At 43.4% G+C, this 18,948-nt stretch overlaps 2 protein-coding genes across 2 annotated transcripts; one reads left to right on the plus strand and one right to left on the minus strand.

Moving 5' to 3' along the window:
* Positions 1 to 7,309: 7,309 nt before the first annotated feature.
* Positions 7,310 to 13,027, minus strand: WFDC10B (WAP four-disulfide core domain 10B). Its single transcript, XM_012467200.2, is given in 4 exon segments — positions 7,310 to 7,609; positions 8,883 to 9,037; positions 11,181 to 11,321; positions 12,966 to 13,027. Coding segments are annotated over 2 exon segments (222 nt in total). The 5' UTR covers positions 8,974 to 9,037; positions 11,181 to 11,321; positions 12,966 to 13,027; the 3' UTR covers positions 7,310 to 7,478.
* Positions 11,197 to 17,750, plus strand: WFDC13 (WAP four-disulfide core domain 13). Its single transcript, XM_064382902.1, has 3 exons — positions 11,197 to 11,284; positions 13,513 to 13,663; positions 17,741 to 17,750. Exons 1-3 carry the CDS (start codon positions 11,197 to 11,199, stop codon positions 17,748 to 17,750), a joined length of 249 nt encoding a protein of 82 aa, XP_064238972.1.
* Positions 17,751 to 18,948: the final 1,198 nt, after the last annotated feature.

Here is an 18,948-nt window from a genome sequence, read left to right on the forward strand (position 1 = left end):
AAGTGGGTTAAGCTATATTATTGGAAATAATTTCAAAGTTGCAGGGGTAAGAATAGTACAAAGATGATCTGCATACCATTTACCCAGATTCACATATTTGCTCTCTCTCTCTCTCTCTCATGTTTTTTGAACAATTCAAGAGTAAGTTTTATTTATCATGGCCCTCATTTTTAAATATTTCCATTAGTACTTCTTAACAACCTGAGCATTATCTTACATGATCATACTACGGTTATCAACTTTGTTAAATTTAACCTTGATAAAACATACTTTTATCTATTCTACCATGAGTATTAAATTTTATTAATTCACCCAATAATGTCCTTTGTCTTTTATAAAATTCAAATTTTGGAAGAATACAGCCAGCATTTTCTTCGAACTGAATAGTCCTCATTTGGAGTTTATCTGAGATTTCCTTAGGATTAGATATAAGTTATGTATTCTTGGTGGGAATAGCATGTAGGTGATACTGTGTCCTCAGGATATCACATGTGGAGGCACACAATGTCCATCCATGTTATCTCTGCCTCAGTTTCTCCATTTGAACAACATAAACAACAATTTATTCCATAGAGGGATAGTGTTGGCATGATACGGGGGCATGATTTGGACAGGGAACCCATCCAAGCAAAACAAAGATGAAAGCTTTTACAGGTTCACACTTCCAGTCCCAGGACGCTGACCCCCACCTACCTTTGAAGATGTCGGAGTTGGAGGTGCTGATACCTATTTGGCTGGTGGCTCTTCTTCTTTGCCCCTAGGAATGTGGAGCCCCTACACAATGGGCATGTGGTGAGCAGAACAAACCAATTATGCAGATCTTAGTCATGCTTCTGGTTGTGGCAGATCTGTATGTTCTGTCCCAAACCATAAGCTGGGTACATACCGAACATTGTCCCTGAATTCCTAAGTACTTTCTTCTTTTTGCTGCAGGCAATATAGATAGAGACAGAACACCATGGACCTGCAGAAGCCTCTCCTCCCCTAACACACACAGAAGTCTGGGTGATTGTGGAGTGGAAGGAGGAGCTACGTATCTATTTTTCTCTAACATTGTGTGAGGATCTTCATAAAGTCTCATCCATATTTATATTAACTTCTCATTGCTAGCATCAGCCTAATACCACCTTGATAAGATTGCTGATAGCAATCTCTTGTGACTTTTGTAAGGAAAAGAGAGATCTCCTCTAAGAGGGCTTAGAAATTTTCACATAACATGTAGATTTTAAATATGTAAACTTAAACTATACTCAAATCCTACCTCCCAAGTAGTCTAGGAAAGTCACTAACCATGTCTGTGCCTCAATTCCCTCATTTTTAAAGTGAGAATAGCAGCACTTTCTTCATAGGATTTTTATGAGGATTCCATGAATTACTTTGTGTTAGGCTCTGAAAGCCAGTGTCTGGCATATAGGCAGTGCTATGTATGGTTTGTTAAACAAACCAATAAAACACTTATTGAAGTATCCAGAATCACCCAGTTGAACACCAAAGTCACTGTGAGTCAAATATTTAACATGTATTAATTAATACTCTCAATGACCCTGTGAGTTTAGTGCTAAATATTTATATTTTGCAGATGCAGAAACTGAAGCACAGAGGAGCTAACAACTTGCCCAAGGCCACACACCCAATAAGTGGTAGACACAAGATTTGAAAGGAAGTGAGTCCAGAGCCAGGTATGACAGATGGTGAAGACCCCAGCTTCTCCTGGACCTCAGAGCCAAGATACACCTTGGGCTTATTCCCATCGCCAAAAGCACTCTCTCCAGGTACCCTTACAGTGCTAGCAGAGGGGCATAATGGGAAGGGAAATTCCAGGGGCTGAGCTGACTATGAGAGCCTCTGAGTAAGTCTTGACTGGGTCTGGGAATATTCCCAGAGTTGTTTGGTTGGGATGAGAAAGTGGGAAAGTGGGAAAGAAGCAAAGCCTGTGGAATGCCCTAACATTTTCTTCTCCAGCTCTATTTCCTTGCCTCTTCCCACTTTAAACATACTCCTGGCCTTGGCCTCTTCATGGGACCCCTTATCACTTTATCTCATTTACTTCTCTCTGTAGAAAAAAAAAAAAAGGTTTCTTTTCAGGATGTAATTTTTTGCTCTGGTATTAATAAAAGAGCAACTCATGCTTAATGCATAAATCTTGTAAAAATATGAAAATGACAAATTTTAAAATCACTGTTAATCTTGTCAACCTATGCTAACGCTTATGCAGATATTCTAGGGGACTTTTTCTTGTGTATATATATGTTTTTAAATAGTGAATAATCCTGTAACTATTTTTAAGTCTAATATTTATGATATGTATTTTCCTGTATTCCTAAAAAGATTTTCAAAAAACAGCAATGGCAGACTACCTCAATAGTGGTGGACTGCCTCGGTAATGGTGGATGCCCCTCCCCAACAGAGCTGGACTGTCTAGGGTTTAGCTGTGCTTGCTGTGAAACTCTCAATCCAGAGCGTTTCAGATTGCTGTTTTTTTGTGGGGGTGGGACCAGCCAAGTCTGATCACCTGGCTCCCTGCCTCAGAGCCCTTTTTTTGTTGTTTTTTCAGTTGAATGGGTGACTCTGTCTCCCAGGTGTTCCAGTCGCCTGTTGAAAAGGCGCCAGGATCTCTGTGATTTCCCATGCAGCGACCCACTGCACTGGCTGAAACAGTCGCAGGGAGATTCATGGTACTTTTTTGCCCAGGAATCTGCTGGCCTGTCTCCGTTTCAGTCCCCTTTTTTATCAGTTGAATGGACGACTCTGTCTCCCAGGAGCTCCAATTGCCAGTTAAAACGGTGCCCAGACCCGTGTATTTTGTGCGGAGACCCACCGCGCTGGCCAAAACAGCCCACTGGTGACCCGTGGTGCTCCTCCGTCTGGGAATCTCCTGGTCTGTGGGCAATAAAAATCTGTCTGGAAATGCAGTGTCCACTCACCCTCTGTGCTTTTGCTGGGAGCTGCAATCCTGAGCTGCTCCTAATCAGCCATCTTGGATCCATTGGACATGGTGGCAGGTGCCTGCAATCCCAGCTACTTGGGAGGCTGAGGCAGGAGAATTACTTGAACCCAGGAGGTGGAGGTTGCAGTGAGCTGAGATCAAACCACTGCACTCTAGCCTGGGGAGACAAGAGTGAGACTGAGTCTTAAAAAAAAGAAAAAATGAGATCATGGCCTTTGCCACATGGATGGAGCTAGAGGCCATTATCCTAAGCAAATTAAGCAGGAACAGAAAACCAAATACCGCACATTCTCACACAAGTGGGAGCTAACCATTGAGTACACATGGACACAAAGAAGGGAACACTAGACACTGGGACCTATTTTAGGGTGGAAGTTGGGAGAAGGGTCAGATTGAAAAACTATCTATCATGAATTATGCTTATTATCTGGATGACTAAATTGTCTGTACACCAAACTTTCACAACACACAATTTATCCATCTAATAAACCTGCATATGTACCCCTTGAGCCTAAAATAAAAGTTGGAAAGAAAGAAGAAAAAGAAGAAAAATACTTTATTGCTAAAAATGTTAATGATCATCTGAACCTTCAGTAAGTCAATATCTTTTTGTTAGTGTAACGCCTTGCCTCAATGTTGTTGGCTGCTGACTCATCAGGGTGGCGGCTGCTGAAAGTTAGGTAGCTGCTGAAATTTCTTAAAATAAGACAACAATGAAGTTTGCCACATTGATTGACTGCCCTTCACGAACGATTGTGCTGTAGCATGCAATGTTGTTTGATAGCATTTTGCTCACAGTAGAACTTCTTTCAAAATTAGAGTCAGTCCTCTCAAATCCTTTCATTGTTTTATCAATTAAGTTTATGTGATATTCTAAATCATTCGCTGTCATTTCAACAGTTCATTTTCTTTCTCAGCATGCTTACCAGGGGAAGTTTGTATCTTAATAAACCACATTCTTTGCTCATCCATTCAGGTTTTATCATGAGATTGCAGCAATTCAATCACATCTTCAGGCTCAACTAACTCTAGTTCTCTTGTTGTTTCCACCACAGCCACTGAAAGCCATTTACTCCACTGAAGCCTTACACCCCTCAAAGTGATCCATGAGCATTGGAATCAATTTCTTCCAAACTCCTATTAGTGTTGATATTTTGACCTCCTCCTATCAATCATGAATGTTCTTAATGGCATCTAGAATGGTGAATTATTTCCAGAAGGTTTTCAACTTATTTTGCCCAGATCCATCAGCAAAATCGCTATCTATGGCATCTATGGCCTTATAAAATGTATTTTTTAAATAATAAGACTGAAAGTCAAAACTGCCCCTTGCTCTAGGAGCTGAAGAATGGACATTGTGTGAGCGGGCATGAAAACATTAATCTTCTTGCACATCTCCGTCAGAGCTCATGAGTGACCAGGCACATTGTCAATGTGCAGTAATGTTTGAATGGAAACTTCTTTTCTGGGCAGTAGGCCTCAAAAGTGGCCTTAATATAAATCATGATGTAAATCATGGACTTAATATAAATCATGTGCTATCATCCAGGCTTAGTTGTTTCATTTCTAGAATGCAGGCAGAATAGATTTAGTATAATTCTGAAGGGACCACGGATTTTCAGAATGGTAGATGAGAATTGGCTTCAACTCAAGGTCACCAGCTCCACCAGCCCATAACAAAAGAGTTGTCCTGTGCTCTCTAGCTATGAAAGTTCTAGATGCCATCTTCTTCCAACAGAAGGCTGCTTCCTCTACATTGAACAGCCGTTGTTTAATGTAGACACCTTCATCGCTTATCTTAACTAGATCCTCTGGGTAACTTGCTGCAGTTTCTACATAATCGCTTGCTACTTCACCTTGCTCTTTTATTTTATGGGGATGGCTCCTCATGAACCGACCATTGCTAACTTTTCTTCTGCAGCTTCCTCACCTCTCAGCCTCAATAAAATTGAAGGGAGTTATAGTCTTTCTCTGGATTAGGCTTTAAGAGAATGTTGTGGGTGGTCTGACATTCTATTCAGACCACTAAAACTTTCTTCATATTAGCAATAAGGCTGTTTTTACTTCTTATCATTCATGTGTCCACTGGAGTAGCCGTTTTGATTTCATTCAAGAACTTTTCCTTTGCATTCCCAACTTGGCTAACTGATGCAAACGACCTAGTTTTCAGCCTGTCTCAGCTTTCAACATGCCTTCTTCACTAAGCTTTATCATTTCTAGCTTTTGATTTCAAGTGAGAGATGTGTGACTCTTCCTTTCATTTGAACACTTGGAGACCAGTACAAGGTTATTAATTGGCCTAATTTCAATATTGCTGGGTCTCAGATAATACGAAGGCCTAAGAAGAGGGAGAGAGACGGGGAAAGAGCTGGCCAGTGGAGCAGTCAGAACACATACATTTATCAATTATGCTCATCATCTTATACAGGCACAGTTCATAGTGCCCCAAAACAATTACATTCACATGGAAAAGCAGCATGGTCTGGGAGACAGAAAGAGAACAAATAATGCAAAAGCAGTGGCAACCATAAGACTATGTGTTTGCTCTCAAACAGAACAGGCCTCATCTGTGATTCTTTTCAGGCTAGAACTTGACATTTTGGAGATCCAAATTTTGGAAGAATTTGCATTGGCTTCTTCCTCTGCCTCCAAGATGTTCACGTTCTTCTAAGGGGCCTCACTACCGTACTCTACATAATATGAGGGCACATAGATGTTTTCATACAAGACAGAGCACACAGTCATAACCAAATGGGCACTCCTTTCAGCTGTGAGTTCCCTGGGGCATTGTGAGCTGTCCAGAGAGCTCTCTGGAACACAGGTCAGGGCACCAGTGATTAGAAGAAAGCAGGGCAACTGCTTCCAGTAAAATTCATAGTCTCTGATGCTTACGCCAGTGACAGGGAATAGGTCAACCGGACACCCAAGGCATGTCCACATGGTACAGTGCACTGAACTTGAATGGGGGAGGTTATTCTCTATGTGGTCCCTAACAGGTAAATTTGCCTCTCTAAATAGTGTCTCCTAGCCATGTTTGGAGATGGCCTGAGGTAATGCTTGCTAAGGGAGACTATCCGAAGAAGCACCAAATAAATCTCTTGGAGACCATCCCCCTACAGCCCACCTACCTCTGGTGATGTCTATGATGGTGGTTGGTCATGATCTCTTTTCTAATATGCCCTTGTCCAAGAGAAGCTTTTGGCAGAGGTGAAGATGAGCCTGAAAAAAACCCGGAGCTCAGTGATGCCTCTGAGGTGGATCACGGCCTCTGGTCTGATGGGAAAATTTTCTTCACTGATGTCTCTTTCATTGAATGGCCCAGCAAGAAGCACTAGACTGGAGCATAACACTGCACACCTGCCTCTGGGCATGACCTGTCCACTTGAAACCTCTTCACATTTGACACATAAGTGGCCAAACCCAAGATCATTTCAGAAGAGTTGTGATTGCATAGAGTAAGAAAGAGTCTCTACCGCAGTGATTAATTTCCACCAACTCACAGTAGAATGATAGACAAGACCCACAGCCACTCTATGCCAATTACTCCTTAGCAACAGCAGCATGGGCAACATGTTTCCCACTGCTTGGACTTCCTCTTGATCAAAAGAAAAGAGAATGAGCCCCTAAGAAAGAGGGCTTGGGAAAGATAGGGACTATTCAGTTAATGGAAGGTGCTGGAGTGTCAGATCCTGAGACCCAAATTGGGTCCCATCAAAGGAGTAGCCATGTTGGTGGGTGCTGGATAGGAGGAGCTTTGGGGTTGGTGTAGGCACTCACTCTCACTTGGATGCCTCTGGTCTCAGGTAATGGAGAGAAGTGAGCAAAAAGGGAGCCTAGAGGAAACACCCTCTTCCAGCCACATCATATCCTCTCACTCTCTTGCAGTCTTAAGCATGTCACTGGCCTTCCTGGGATTCATTATCCTCATTGTCAGAGACAGTAATCTGAACCTCAGAAAGAGATTGGGGAATATGAGGTGGGGGTGCCCCAAGGCTAAGGAGAGCAAAGCAGTGCTTTGGGGTCTCCCACTCTTTACCTCGGGTTCTAACCACCACCCATCTCATGCTTAATGGGTCCTTCTGACTCCAAGGTGAAAAATATTCTCCTTAGCATAGGGAGATGCTGCGCACGAGAATTTTCTCCCCCTGGGGGTACTGGTTAAATGAGCAAAACAGCAAGGGGCTGAGACTCCTGAGGGCTGGCAGGGATTCATGGACCACAGAGGGAGAAGGAGGGTAGAGAAGCATGATCAGGGAGAGAAATCAAAGACCAAGACCCGAGAAGAAAGGGGCATCTGTGGGGGCTACAGTGGGCTCTCAATAATCACCTGTAGTGGCAGCAAAAGAGGCAGGATCCCTGGGTATTTGTTCTGGTTTATTTGACCGGGACAAGGAGTTCAGGCAGGAGTGGGGGCGATATTCATGTTGAGTTCTTGTGCTGGTGATTTGAGGTCCTTGTGCTTTGGATGTGGGCACAGTCTCGGATAGAAGGGTGCAGGGAGCAGAATGCACATCCCAGCCCACTCTCCTACTCACAGGATGCTCATGCAAACGTTCCCGCAGAAGGCTGAACAGCATATGTTATCTGCTTCACACTTTTGGAAATAAGAACAGTGGTGGATACATAGATCTATGCTGGGTTGCTTCTTACAGATCTTGATTCCTGAAATGGTGCAGGAGCAGTCAGTGAAACCATGCACCTACAGAACACCCTTCTCAAGCTTGAAGCTCCTCCAAGGCAGAACCAAGCCTCCCACCCCTCCCCCGCCATGACTCTCCTGAACTTTTCAGGGAACTTCCTTCTAGCCCATCCTAGTGATTGGTAGTATCTTTATTTTTTTATTTATTTATTTATTTTTTTTTAGACAGAATCTCTTTCTGTCATCCAGGCTGGAGTGCAGTGACGCGATTTCGGCTCACTGCAACCTCAGCTCACTGCAACCTCTGCCTCCCGGATTCAAGCGATTCTCCTGCCTCAGCCTCCCAAATAGTTGGGATTATAGCACCATACCTGGCTAATTTTTGTATTTTTTTTAGTAGAGACGGGGCTTCACCATGTTGCTCAGGCTGGTTTCAAACTGCTGACCTCATAATCTGCCCACCTCGGCCTTCCAAAGTGCTGGAATTACAGGCATGAACCACTGCACCTGGCAGTAATTGGTAGTATCTTAAATCCTGTCTCCCCACCCTGCCATCTCACCCCAGTAGACCTCAATACCTGGGCTTCCTGGACCCTCTTCATACATGTGCATTCAGAACTCTGTCTCCCTATTAATCATGGCCTTGGTGAAGTCACTCCCACAGAATCTACAGTCTGACCCTGAGAGCTCAAAGAAGCCTGAGACATTTCCAAACCCTCCCTTATTCTCCAGAATTTGCAGAGTCCAGAAAAGAAGATGAACTTGCCTCTCATCCCTCTCTCTCCTCTTCTCACTGTCACTGTCCCTAATATCCCTTCCCACCACCCCCTGGCCCCTTTGATGATAACCTTAACTTTGTTCTGTATACTCCAACTTTTCATTGCTGTATGTCCTTTTTACCCTACACTTATACCCATTTCTACACCTACACCTAGCCTCATAACCACTTCTAGATGTTTACTCCTCACAAATGTGCATAAATCAAAGAATAATTGTCCTGCTTTTCCATCGGATTCTCAGCCCTGACTCACCTTTCACTATGAGATCTACCATTTGTCTCTAAGTATTGGGAATGAACAAAAGATGTAGGTTCCCCCTTCATTCCCATTACTATTTCTAGGGCCAGCTAAGGGACTGGAGGGCCATAGTTTGGAACAGCCCAGAGTCTGCACAGCATTGCGGTCAGAGCTAGATATGCAGAAAGGTTCCAACTCCTAGGTCCTACTCAGACTGAACACAGCTCCTCCATTCCCCCTACCCAACTGCCCCTCACCCATCCAGCAGCCCATCACCTACTCTGCATCCTCTTCTTGTCGCAGTATCCTCCCTGGGCCTACAGCAGCAACACACAAAGAACCAGGACAGGCAGCAGTGTCTGGAATGGCATGACTCTGACCAGAGCGTGAGCCCTAAGTCTGGCCAGGCAGTCACAGGCTTCCCTGCAGAGTTGCCTGTGGAGAAGGAAAGAAAGAAGGAATGATCCTCAGCTCCTCGCTGCCTCCACTGGCCAAGTCAGGGCAGAGCAAGAGTCCTTGCTTCCTGCCTTTGCCTTCTCCTGGCTCTGTCCTTCTTCATGTGGGATAGGGCTTCTGCAGGAAGGATGCCTCCTCCTCCCACATAACCAGTCCTGTGTTCTTGCTAACAGAGCTTTCCTTTTCTGTTAAAAGGAAAACTTTTATATCTTCTAATTACAAAATATATATAAATAAATATATCTGCTAATTACAAAATTCTTTACAGGAAAAAAGAAAAGAAAAAATATAATTTTTAAAAAGGCCCTTGGAATTAACCCATATTTTATTGCATTATCTTTTAGTTCCCCTGTATATTTAATGTAAATAATCTTTAATTTTCTCATTTTTGAATCCCTATCTTTTGTTGCCTACCTTCTGCCACTTTTATTTAGTCATGCAAATATTTACAAAGTCATTATTTCTCAAAAAGAAACGACATGATTTTTCTTCTTTTTTTCTTTTTTGGTGAAGGTAGCTACAGGAAGCCACTCCAATTTCCATAGTTGTGAAGTCAGACATTATAACATGAGCCCTTTTAAGAAGTGGCTATTTGCACATAATAGATGTGTTCATTATAAATTCTTCTTTTTTTTTCTTTTTAAGACAGAGTGTCACTCTGTCACCCAGGTTGGAGTGCAGTGGCACGATCTTGGCTCACTATAACCTCCACCTCCTGGGTTCAAGCAATTCGTGCCTCAGCCTCCTGAGTAGCTGGGATTACAGGCACGTGCCATCACACTCAGATGATTTTTTGTATTTTTAGTAGAGATGGGGTTCTGCCTTGTTGGCCAGGCTGGTCTCAAACTCCTGACCTCAAGTGATCCACCCCTCTAAGCCTCCCAAATTACAGGTGTGAGCCTGGGATTACAGGTGTGAGCCACCACACTCGGCCTAATTATAAATTATTTTTATCAATTCATTACACAAAACTCTATATGATTGAGCTATATTTTTGATATTATTTTAAGTTCCAGGGTAAATGTGCAGGATGTGCAGCTTTGTTGCATAGGTAAACATGTGCCATGATGGTTTGCCGCACCTATCAACCCATCATCTATGTATCAAGCCCAGCATGCATTAGCTGTTTTTCCTGATGCTCTCCCTCCCCTGACAAGCCCAGGGTGTGTTGTTTCCCTCCCTGTGTCCACGTTCGGCTCCCACTTATAAGTGAGAAGATGGGGTGTTTGGTTTTCTGTTCCTGTCTTAGTTTGCCAAGGATAATAGCTTCCAGCTCCATCCATGTCCCTGCAAAGAACATGGTCTTATTCCTTTTATGGCTGCATAGTACTCCATGGTGTATATGTGCCACATTTTCTTTATCCAGTCTATCATTGATGGGCATTTGGGTTGATTTCATGTCTTTGCTATTGTAAATAGTGCTGCAATGAACATATGTATGCATGTGTCTTTATAATAAAGGAATTAATTGAAAAGTTATGATAGCATTTCCTTTTAAAACTTCACAGTGATTCACACCTGTAATCCCAAAACTTTGAGAGGCTGAGACGGGCATATCACCTGAGGTCGGGAGTTCATGACTAGCCTGGCTAACATAGTGAAACCCCATCTCTACTAAAATTACAAAAATTAGCCAGATATGGTGGTGCATACCTACTAATCCCAGCTACTCAAGAGGCTGAGGCATGAGAATTGCTTGAACCCAGGAGGAGGAGGCTGCAGTGAGCTGACATTGAGCCACTACACTTCAGCCCGGGTGACAGAGTAAGACTCCTTCTCAAAAAAAAAAAAAAATTCAAGCTTCTGTGAATAAATATAACAAAGACATATACAATTTCCACAGGGAAAAATTATAAAAAGTGTTAAGGGACATGAATAAGATCTAGATACAGATGAGAGAGATAGCAAGATCAAGATTAGGGGGATACAGGGGATATGAAAACACTACGGCCCTGGAGTGGGTGTGATTGGGAGGTGCTTGGATTTCTGCCCTGCCTTTTTGATTGGAGTACACAGTGAAAGGCTAGTAGTCACAGCAGGCCTCTACTTTGCCCTTTCTCTCTCTTCTCCTCACAGCAGTGCCTGGTCAAACCCAGCAAGACTTGGCCCAGAACTTACTCACCTGGCCCACTGGCACCATGAATCCCGTGCTGCTTCTCCAGTTCCTGGTGGTGTTCTGCCTAGCACTGCCGCTGGTGCCTGGGAGTCTCAAGCAGCGTTTTCTGAGTAGGTGCTGGGTCTGGGCCAGGGAGGGAAGTAACACCTGTTGACAGGAGAGGATCTGAGGGCTGATAGTCTGTCACACCTCTTGGAAAAATACTGTCATGTTGAAGGGCCCAAGCTTTATTGTTGGCAAGATCTAGGTTTGAATCCCTGCTCTGTTGCTTACTGAGTGACCTTGGGCAAAGTATCTGGCCCTTAGGTTTTTATCCTTATAATGGATACGATTATATGGGGATAGTTGGAGGAGAACAAATAATGCATGCAGGCATAGCTCACTCTTACTAGACCATGGTAAATGCTCAGTAATATTAAATGCTGTAAATGTGATCAGTATTATCATCCAGCTTAGTCTTGCTTCCCGTGGCTCCTTCACGGATGCTTGGACTCCCTTTTCAAGCATTAAAACAGAGAGGCAATGACATTGGTAGAACTCATGCTGGAATCTACATAACCTTGGCCTTGGAGGATGTTTTGGAAGTTAGGGGAAAAACGGCTTGCATTTTATTCCACATTTTCAAACTCCAGAGGTACTGCACAATTACCAGTAATTCGCATCAATGGGACAGTGTAGAGTCCATCTCAGTAGCCACCACAGCCCAGCTCAACTCAAAAGAGCTCTGGCTATAGTAATGTTGACCTCAACCAATACCAAATGGGAAAAGAACTGTTATTCATCATACAACCACTCTCCTATGAGGAAAACATCTTCAGAATACTGGGGCTCAGAAGAGGGATATGTGTGGTCGCTCATGTGTCTGGGGAGGCTAGGCCCTGCTTTAGAAGTTTCAGAAAGGGCATGCAGGTTTGTAGGACTAAGAGGGACTAAGCAAGCTTCAAGAAAATAGGAATGCACAGGTAGAGTTAATTGGAGAATCAGAATTTGAGGAAAGTCACAAAGAGGCTTTCTAAGACTGGTAAGTGATGTGAGTGAAGTTGGGACCAGATACCCAGAAAAGGGGTCAAAACTTGAAAAAGGCAACCTCTCTGAGATCTCTGGATCATGGTGTCTATCCCTAAACTGTTCTACTGAGCCCCAAGCTCTTCAAAGTGTGGACTAGTTCCTTGCAGTGCCCCAGCTACAGGATAGCTGAGAGGCAGGGTTGAGTACCAGTTATTGGTCTCTGTTAAATTGTCAACAGTTTGGACCTCAGCTTCTTTTACCCTAATTCTGGTGCCATTTGCTGCTACAATTATAGTCATAACCTCTTTCTTCCTTCATTCCTTTCAAATCATAATATCCTATAGATTCCCTTCTAATTACAAATATCTGCATAGAAATAGACCCACAGATGGACAATAGAATGTCCTACTTTTGACTTTTGCCCCCAAAGAAAGGGCAAGTCACAGGTACAAAAATTAGGACCTGGAAGGGCTTAGAGAAAGGGGTTAGTGGGGCCCATCCTTAGAGTTCAGGAATAGAAAGGAGACTGTGGGTTGTGGTCTTAGGGAAGAAACTCCCAGGGCAGGTACGTCTTAGCTTTGAACTGAAATACTTGAGGGTAGGGGAGGAAATAGGAAGGCAACATAAAGATGCTTATTCTCCTCTAACAGTAGAAAGTGGGGCATCCTGGTGCTCTGGCCTCCTGATCGGGAGACATCGAGGAAGAAAATGAAGCTGAATCTTTGAACCCCATTCTGAATCTCCACCCTTCTTACCATGAAAGAAGTCACTCCCAGAACTTACTTGTGAATTGGGTCCCAGCTCTCTGATCCAGTAACTTCAGTTTACTGCGTGGTCTTCATCCTTTGCCAAAACTTATCTTTCTTTCATTCATTCTTCCTATACACAAATAACCCACGTTAGGTTAACCTAAGGGTAAACTATGTTGTTAATGAGAAGCTCTCTGACTTGCTGAAGACCACACGATGAGTCAGTGCAGAATGATTGTACAAACCTCTTTCTTGTTCACCATATACACCATTAATATCATTGATAGGGACCCAACCATGGCCCTATGGGGACTTGGCATCTGACCTACAAGGATGATGAATGACCAGTGGGTGCAGGGTTCTGCCAAACTCTATTCTTGATAAAAAAATATCCATGCCCTGCTTCCCTGCTCAGAACTCAGAGGAAGGCAGCAGCTGAGGACAAAACTTGATGCCACAACCCTGGAACCATGCAAGGCAGATGAGGGTGGCAGGTTTCCTGGCAGTTCCCTGGGCTTTCTGAGTTCTGAACATTACTCCAGCCTGTTGGTGAGACCCGTCTCTTACTTGTTGTGTTCCAGAGTACATCTTGGAACCTCCACCCTGCGTATCAGAACCTGAAAACTGTACTCAATGGTGTGCATCCCAGGAAGATTGCCAGAAAGGATTTCGTTGCTGTTCATCCTTCTGTGGGCTGGTCTGTTCATTAGGTACATTTCAAAAGCCTAACAGGTAAGAGACATCTCATATCCAGGCCTGATCCTAGAGGTGCTGGTGGGAGCCCAACAGAAGAGTCTCTTACTAGCAACTGCTGGATCTCTCCTTTTTTTCTCCCTTGGTGGCCATGTTGGCAACATGCCCCTTCTCTTGACCAGGGATAATTTCCATAAAAGTCCTGATTACAAAAGCCCTCCTCTTCCAATCACCACATCCCATTACTGTATCTGTGAATCTCTGCCTCTGCCTCTCTGAATACACCCACAATGACTTTATCCACAAATATTCCCCGACCCAGAATCTACCCTTATCCCAGGGACACTTTACATGCAAGTATCACCAAAATCCAAAAGCAAATTTTGCTTTACACTTTTGCTTGCCCTTCCTTCGCAAGACACCATCCTTTGGCCACCAGTGTTCTTAGGCTCTGGAGATCCAGCCCAAGGGAAGTTTTGCTTAATTGTTCAGACATTAACACTAGCCCCAAGCCTGCTAAATGGAGTGTGCTCCCAGGGCAGAGAAAGAACATGAGGGTGCTGATGAGACATATGGTGTCCTTTTTTTTTTAAGATGGGGTTTCACTCTTGTCACCAAGGCTGGAGTGCAGTGGCCCGATCTCGGCTCACTGCAACCTCTGCCTCCCAGGTTCAAGGGATTCTCCTGCCTCAGCCTCCCAAGTAGCTGGGATTACAGGTGCCCACCACCACACCCAGCTAATTTTTGTATTTTGGGTAGAGATGGGATTTCACCATGCTGGCCAGGCTGGTCTCGAACTCCTGACCTCAGGTGATCCACCTGCCCTGGCCCTCCAAAGTGCTGGGGTTATAGGTGTAAGCCACTGCACCTGGCCAAGACATATGGTTTTTAATCCCATCTTGCAATGTGACTTTCTATGACATTAAGTAAGACAATTAACCTCTTTTTTACTCTCTTTTTCTCATGAGTAAAATAAGGACTCTTGTTTTTTCCTGTTTGCAAGCCCCAAATGAAGTTTCAAAAGACCCACTTTGGAAGCCTCAACCACGAGCCTCTTGGAAGCCTGGCAGTCTTGTTCGTTGCTGTATTCCCTACCACAAGCAGAATACCCAGCATATGAGTTAATGTGCGGAGTGATTAAGCATGGGCTCAAACCTGAGCTCAAATCCTGGTTCTACCACTTCTTAGCTGAGTGACCTTAGACAAATTAATTAACCTCTCCCTGGTTAATTAACCTCATCTTTAAGACTGGAACAACAATAGCGAGGTTAAAATAGACGATCCATGTAAGCTTTAAACATTACTTGCCAACATAATTGCTGTGAATTTTGGTGATTAGCCAACCACTTCTCTTTGAAGACACTAGCCCCTGCAATTAAATTCCACATCTTTCAATGCTCTACATTGGGATGCAGAAGCGTAAATATGACTCTTTGGTGTCAGCGAGTTTTTTGAGATTCTGTCTTCCCTATGGCAAGAGAACTGAGCTTCGTGGTCTAATATTCATGGTGGAAGTAATTGAAAGAAAAAATTATATCTCTAAAAACAAAACTTCACCAGTTAATATTTGAAAATATTTTTCTTCTACAGAAACAAATGCAAGCACTCAGAAGTCATCACACCTGACAATTGAGGCACGTTTCCTAGAGCATTTTGTAAGTAAGGGGTTTGGTCTGGTCTTCCTCGTGTGAGATTCCCAGGGATGCTCACTTTCTTCCTCTAGCCTCACCAGGAGCACCGCATTCCCACAAGGTCAAAACGAACACTCATTGTCTGATTGCCTCTTCCTCCATCATTCCCCTCCAAGGGCTATCTTTGCACTCCCTAGGTCAGGGTTCAGTCCAGCATGAATTCTGCAACACAGAGCAATCTAATGAGCCAAGTCATGGCCCAAGGGGAACCAGGGCACTCAGATCTGAGGCTTTGTCAGGAAACAAGCTCTTCCAGCATCTGGGTCTGGTTGACAGCGCCCTGGGCAGGGAATCAAGCTGAGCCCTTCACACTCTGTGAGACTTTGGTCTTCTCACTGTACCCCCCGAGACAGTCACCTCCCTCATGTGAAAGATGAAGAAAGCATCATACCTCAGGGTATTGGGAGGACAGCACAATGCCATGTGGATGGAAGAACTTGGTCTCTGCAAAAGTTAGAAATCGTCAGCAACTCACAGGGTCACTCATTCTGGGTTCCAGTTCTTTCTCTTAAAAAAGAGGGAGTGAGAATCATCTTTGTTATTTTACTGATGTTGCAAGAATGGTGAACAAAATGGAGTCCTGTGGAATTCGACCACCAAAAAAATAAGAGTATTCATAAGTTGGTGGAGTTCATTTCAGAGTATTTGGTAAAAAAAAAAAAAAAAAAAAAAAAAAAAATTAGAAGCTTAGGGTCTTCTTTTTTCTTCTTCTTCTTCTTCTTAAGACGGAGTTTTGCTCTTGTTGCCCAGGCTGGAGCGCAATGACATGATCTCGGCTCACCGCAACCTCCAACTCCCAGGTTCAAGCAATTCTCCTGCCTCAGCATCCTGAGTAGCTGGGATTACAGGCATGCACTACCATGCCCAGATAATCTTTTGTATTTTTAGTAGAGGCAGGGTTTCTCCATGTTGTTCAGGCTGGTCTCAAACTCCTGACCTCAGGTGATCTGCCCCCCCCCACCTTGGCCTCCCAAAGGGCTTGGATTACAGGCATAAGCCACCATATCCAGCCAAGCTTAGGGTCTTCTAATGGTCCTTCTGATGTCTCCAGATGTTCCAAATTGGAATGGTGGTCTTTCAGCTCAGTCCTTTCATTAACCCTATATAAAGGAGCCTGATAAATAGTAGCAGGTAGAGGCCAGAGGAGCAGTTTAGACGCATGAGCACTTGCCCAGGCTCTAGTGAGCCTACCATGGTCCTGATGAGCTCCCACTCATGCTTCCAGGTTTCTATTAAATTAAACTTTCCATGGAATCTTCACCAGTTCACTCCAGACAGAATTGGTCCCTCTCTGTCTTTTGCAGTGCCCTATCTTTGACCTACCATAACCTTATCAGACTTTCTTATAATTGTTTGAGTTAGTATTTCCTTTGTTCAGAGGATAAGTCCCATTAAAGCACAAACTGTGTGTGATTTCTTTGCCACAGAACCCTAGCACCTAGCACCATGCCTTGCACATAGTAAGGATACAATTCAGACTTTTCAAATAGGGATGAGAAGAGGCTGGCAAAAAGTAGATTAATTCTAACATTTGATAAGTTTTTCCTACAAAGAAAATCTTCATTGAACAGTCCAAAGTCCCTCAAATATCAGCTGCCTACTATTTTTTAAAACTATATTTACTTATGAAAACTTACAATATGCAAAAAAATAAGCAAAATAAGAAAGGCTGATAGTATCCATTCACATGGGGTAATAGCTCTGTATTAGGGTTAAGGGTCCTAGCTACTTTGGGACTCAGTCCAGCTCTGGCCTGCTGACCTGGTGATGCTGGGCATCTCCTAAGTCCTAAGAGCCCCAATCTGTCCACCTGTAAAATGGAGATGGAAAATATCTAACCCTTAGCTGTGTCACCAAGATGCAATGAAATGGCACATGCAAAGCACACATAAGGTTGCTGGCGGAGAGTCTAAGAAGAACATGTTATTATCCACGTCTTGCCAGTCCTTCCTTTATCCAAAATTTTTGTTTTATAAAGGGATCACCGTGTAAACTCTACCTTAAACTCTGGTTGGTTGTTTGGTTGGTTGCTTTTTAATTTCTCTGAGTCAGTGATCAGTGAACACTGCTCTTGTTTTAAGTTAATTCAGTGTTTGCTGATCTTCAAAATATATTTTTCAGAGAGAACAAGGCATAGTTACCCAAAGTACTGCATCCTTGAAAGATAACGTGATTAAATCTCATGACAAAAGATTGACTAATTTAACAGAGATCAAATTTCCAGTGAGTGACTGTGGAAGACTTTGCTTCCCTCTGCAAATCTCATATGAACGTTACCAACCTGGAAATGCGTGGTCACCTGGTCCCACAATTCCACTTTTCTTCCCATTGCACCCCCTCTAAATGAACTTTTCCCAAGATAAAATTATCACAAGTCCATACGTTGCCTTCTCTTTAATGACACCCTTCTAATCTGACTCCCCAGTGACCCCTAGTCCAGAGCAGAAAAAACTGTTCAGAAAAATCTATAGACACTTTGACTACCAGAAACTGACCATATATGGTTCAAGCTGACCTGAGTGAGGCAGGTCTCTTACATACAGGTTGGCTATCGCTGTTTTAATAATTGAGTTTGATCTATCCAATACTGTAGGCGCTGATCACAAAAGGCTATTTAAATGTTAATTCATAGGAATTACAATAAAATAAAATATTCAATTAGTTCCTTAGCCTTACTTTCCATTTCAAGTGTTTAATAACTACATGTGGTTAGTAGCTACCATGTTACACATTATAAACATAGAACACAGAAAGTTCTAATGGAAAGCATAGGTTTAAGCTACATAATGCTGATGTCTAAAAAATGATGGCTAATTAAAGGTTATCATGACAGAGGACACCCTCTATGACAGCCTCATGTTAGGCTCCAGGAAAAGTTTTTGGAGTGATTTCTTTAAGTGGTTCCTAAGCATAGCCTGACAACACACAATTTAATGACAGTAGTTCTCTAGAGACCCAACAGAATGTCATTCATGGATGTTTAAAGAATCCAGAAGAATAATGGACTAATTATTCTCCCTTCCCCACAGGCCCCTACAATGTTTTCTCTTGGTTCACCTTTTGGAAGATACTGAGAAGCAAGAAATTTGAGGCCCAATATCTAACTTGCAAATCGTTTTTGAGCTTGGTGGTAAAGGCTAATCTACCATAAAACTCTTTAAGTTTAAGCTTTAGGTCAACACTTGCAAGAGCCCCTTCTAAAATTCAGCACAGTTTCCTCCTGGGATGAGGAAAGGAAGCAGAAACCCCCCTTTGGCTTAGAGACAAGCAGCACTGTTCCAGTCCAGGGACACTATCTGTGCCCTGGTAGTGGTCTTTTTTTTTTTTTTTTTTTTTTTTTTTGAGATGGAATCTCGCTCTGTCATCCAGGTTAGAGTGCAGTGGCGCGATCTCGGCTCACTGCAACCTCCACCTCCCAGGTTCAAGCGATTCTTATACCTCAGCCTCCCGAGTAGCTGAAATTACAGGCACCTGCCACCACACTCAGTTAATTTTTGTATTTTTTTAGTAGAGACAGGGTTTTGCCATGTTGGCCAGGCTGGTCTCAAACTCCTGACCTCAGGTGATCCGCCAGCCTCGGCCTCCCAAAGTACTAGGATTGCAGGCATAAGCCACCGTTTCCAGCCCTGGTGG

The sequence above is a fragment of the Aotus nancymaae genome, unplaced genomic scaffold, assembly GCF_030222135.1.
Source record: "Aotus nancymaae isolate 86718 unplaced genomic scaffold, 86718_ANA_hifiasm-v0.15.2.pri h1tg000029l, whole genome shotgun sequence".
NCBI lineage: Eukaryota > Metazoa > Chordata > Mammalia > Primates > Aotidae > Aotus > Aotus nancymaae.

Bases quoted from the DNA above. Each gene is read 5' to 3' on its own strand.
- WFDC13 (XM_064382902.1), top strand. From the start codon at position 11,197: ATGAATCCCGTGCTGCTTCTCCAGTTCCTGGTGGTGTTCTGCCTAGCA. The intron at 11,285-13,512 runs GTAGGTGCTGGG...GTTGTGTTCCAG, and splicing joins TCTCAAGCAGCGTTTTCTGA to AGTACATCTTGGAACCTCCA.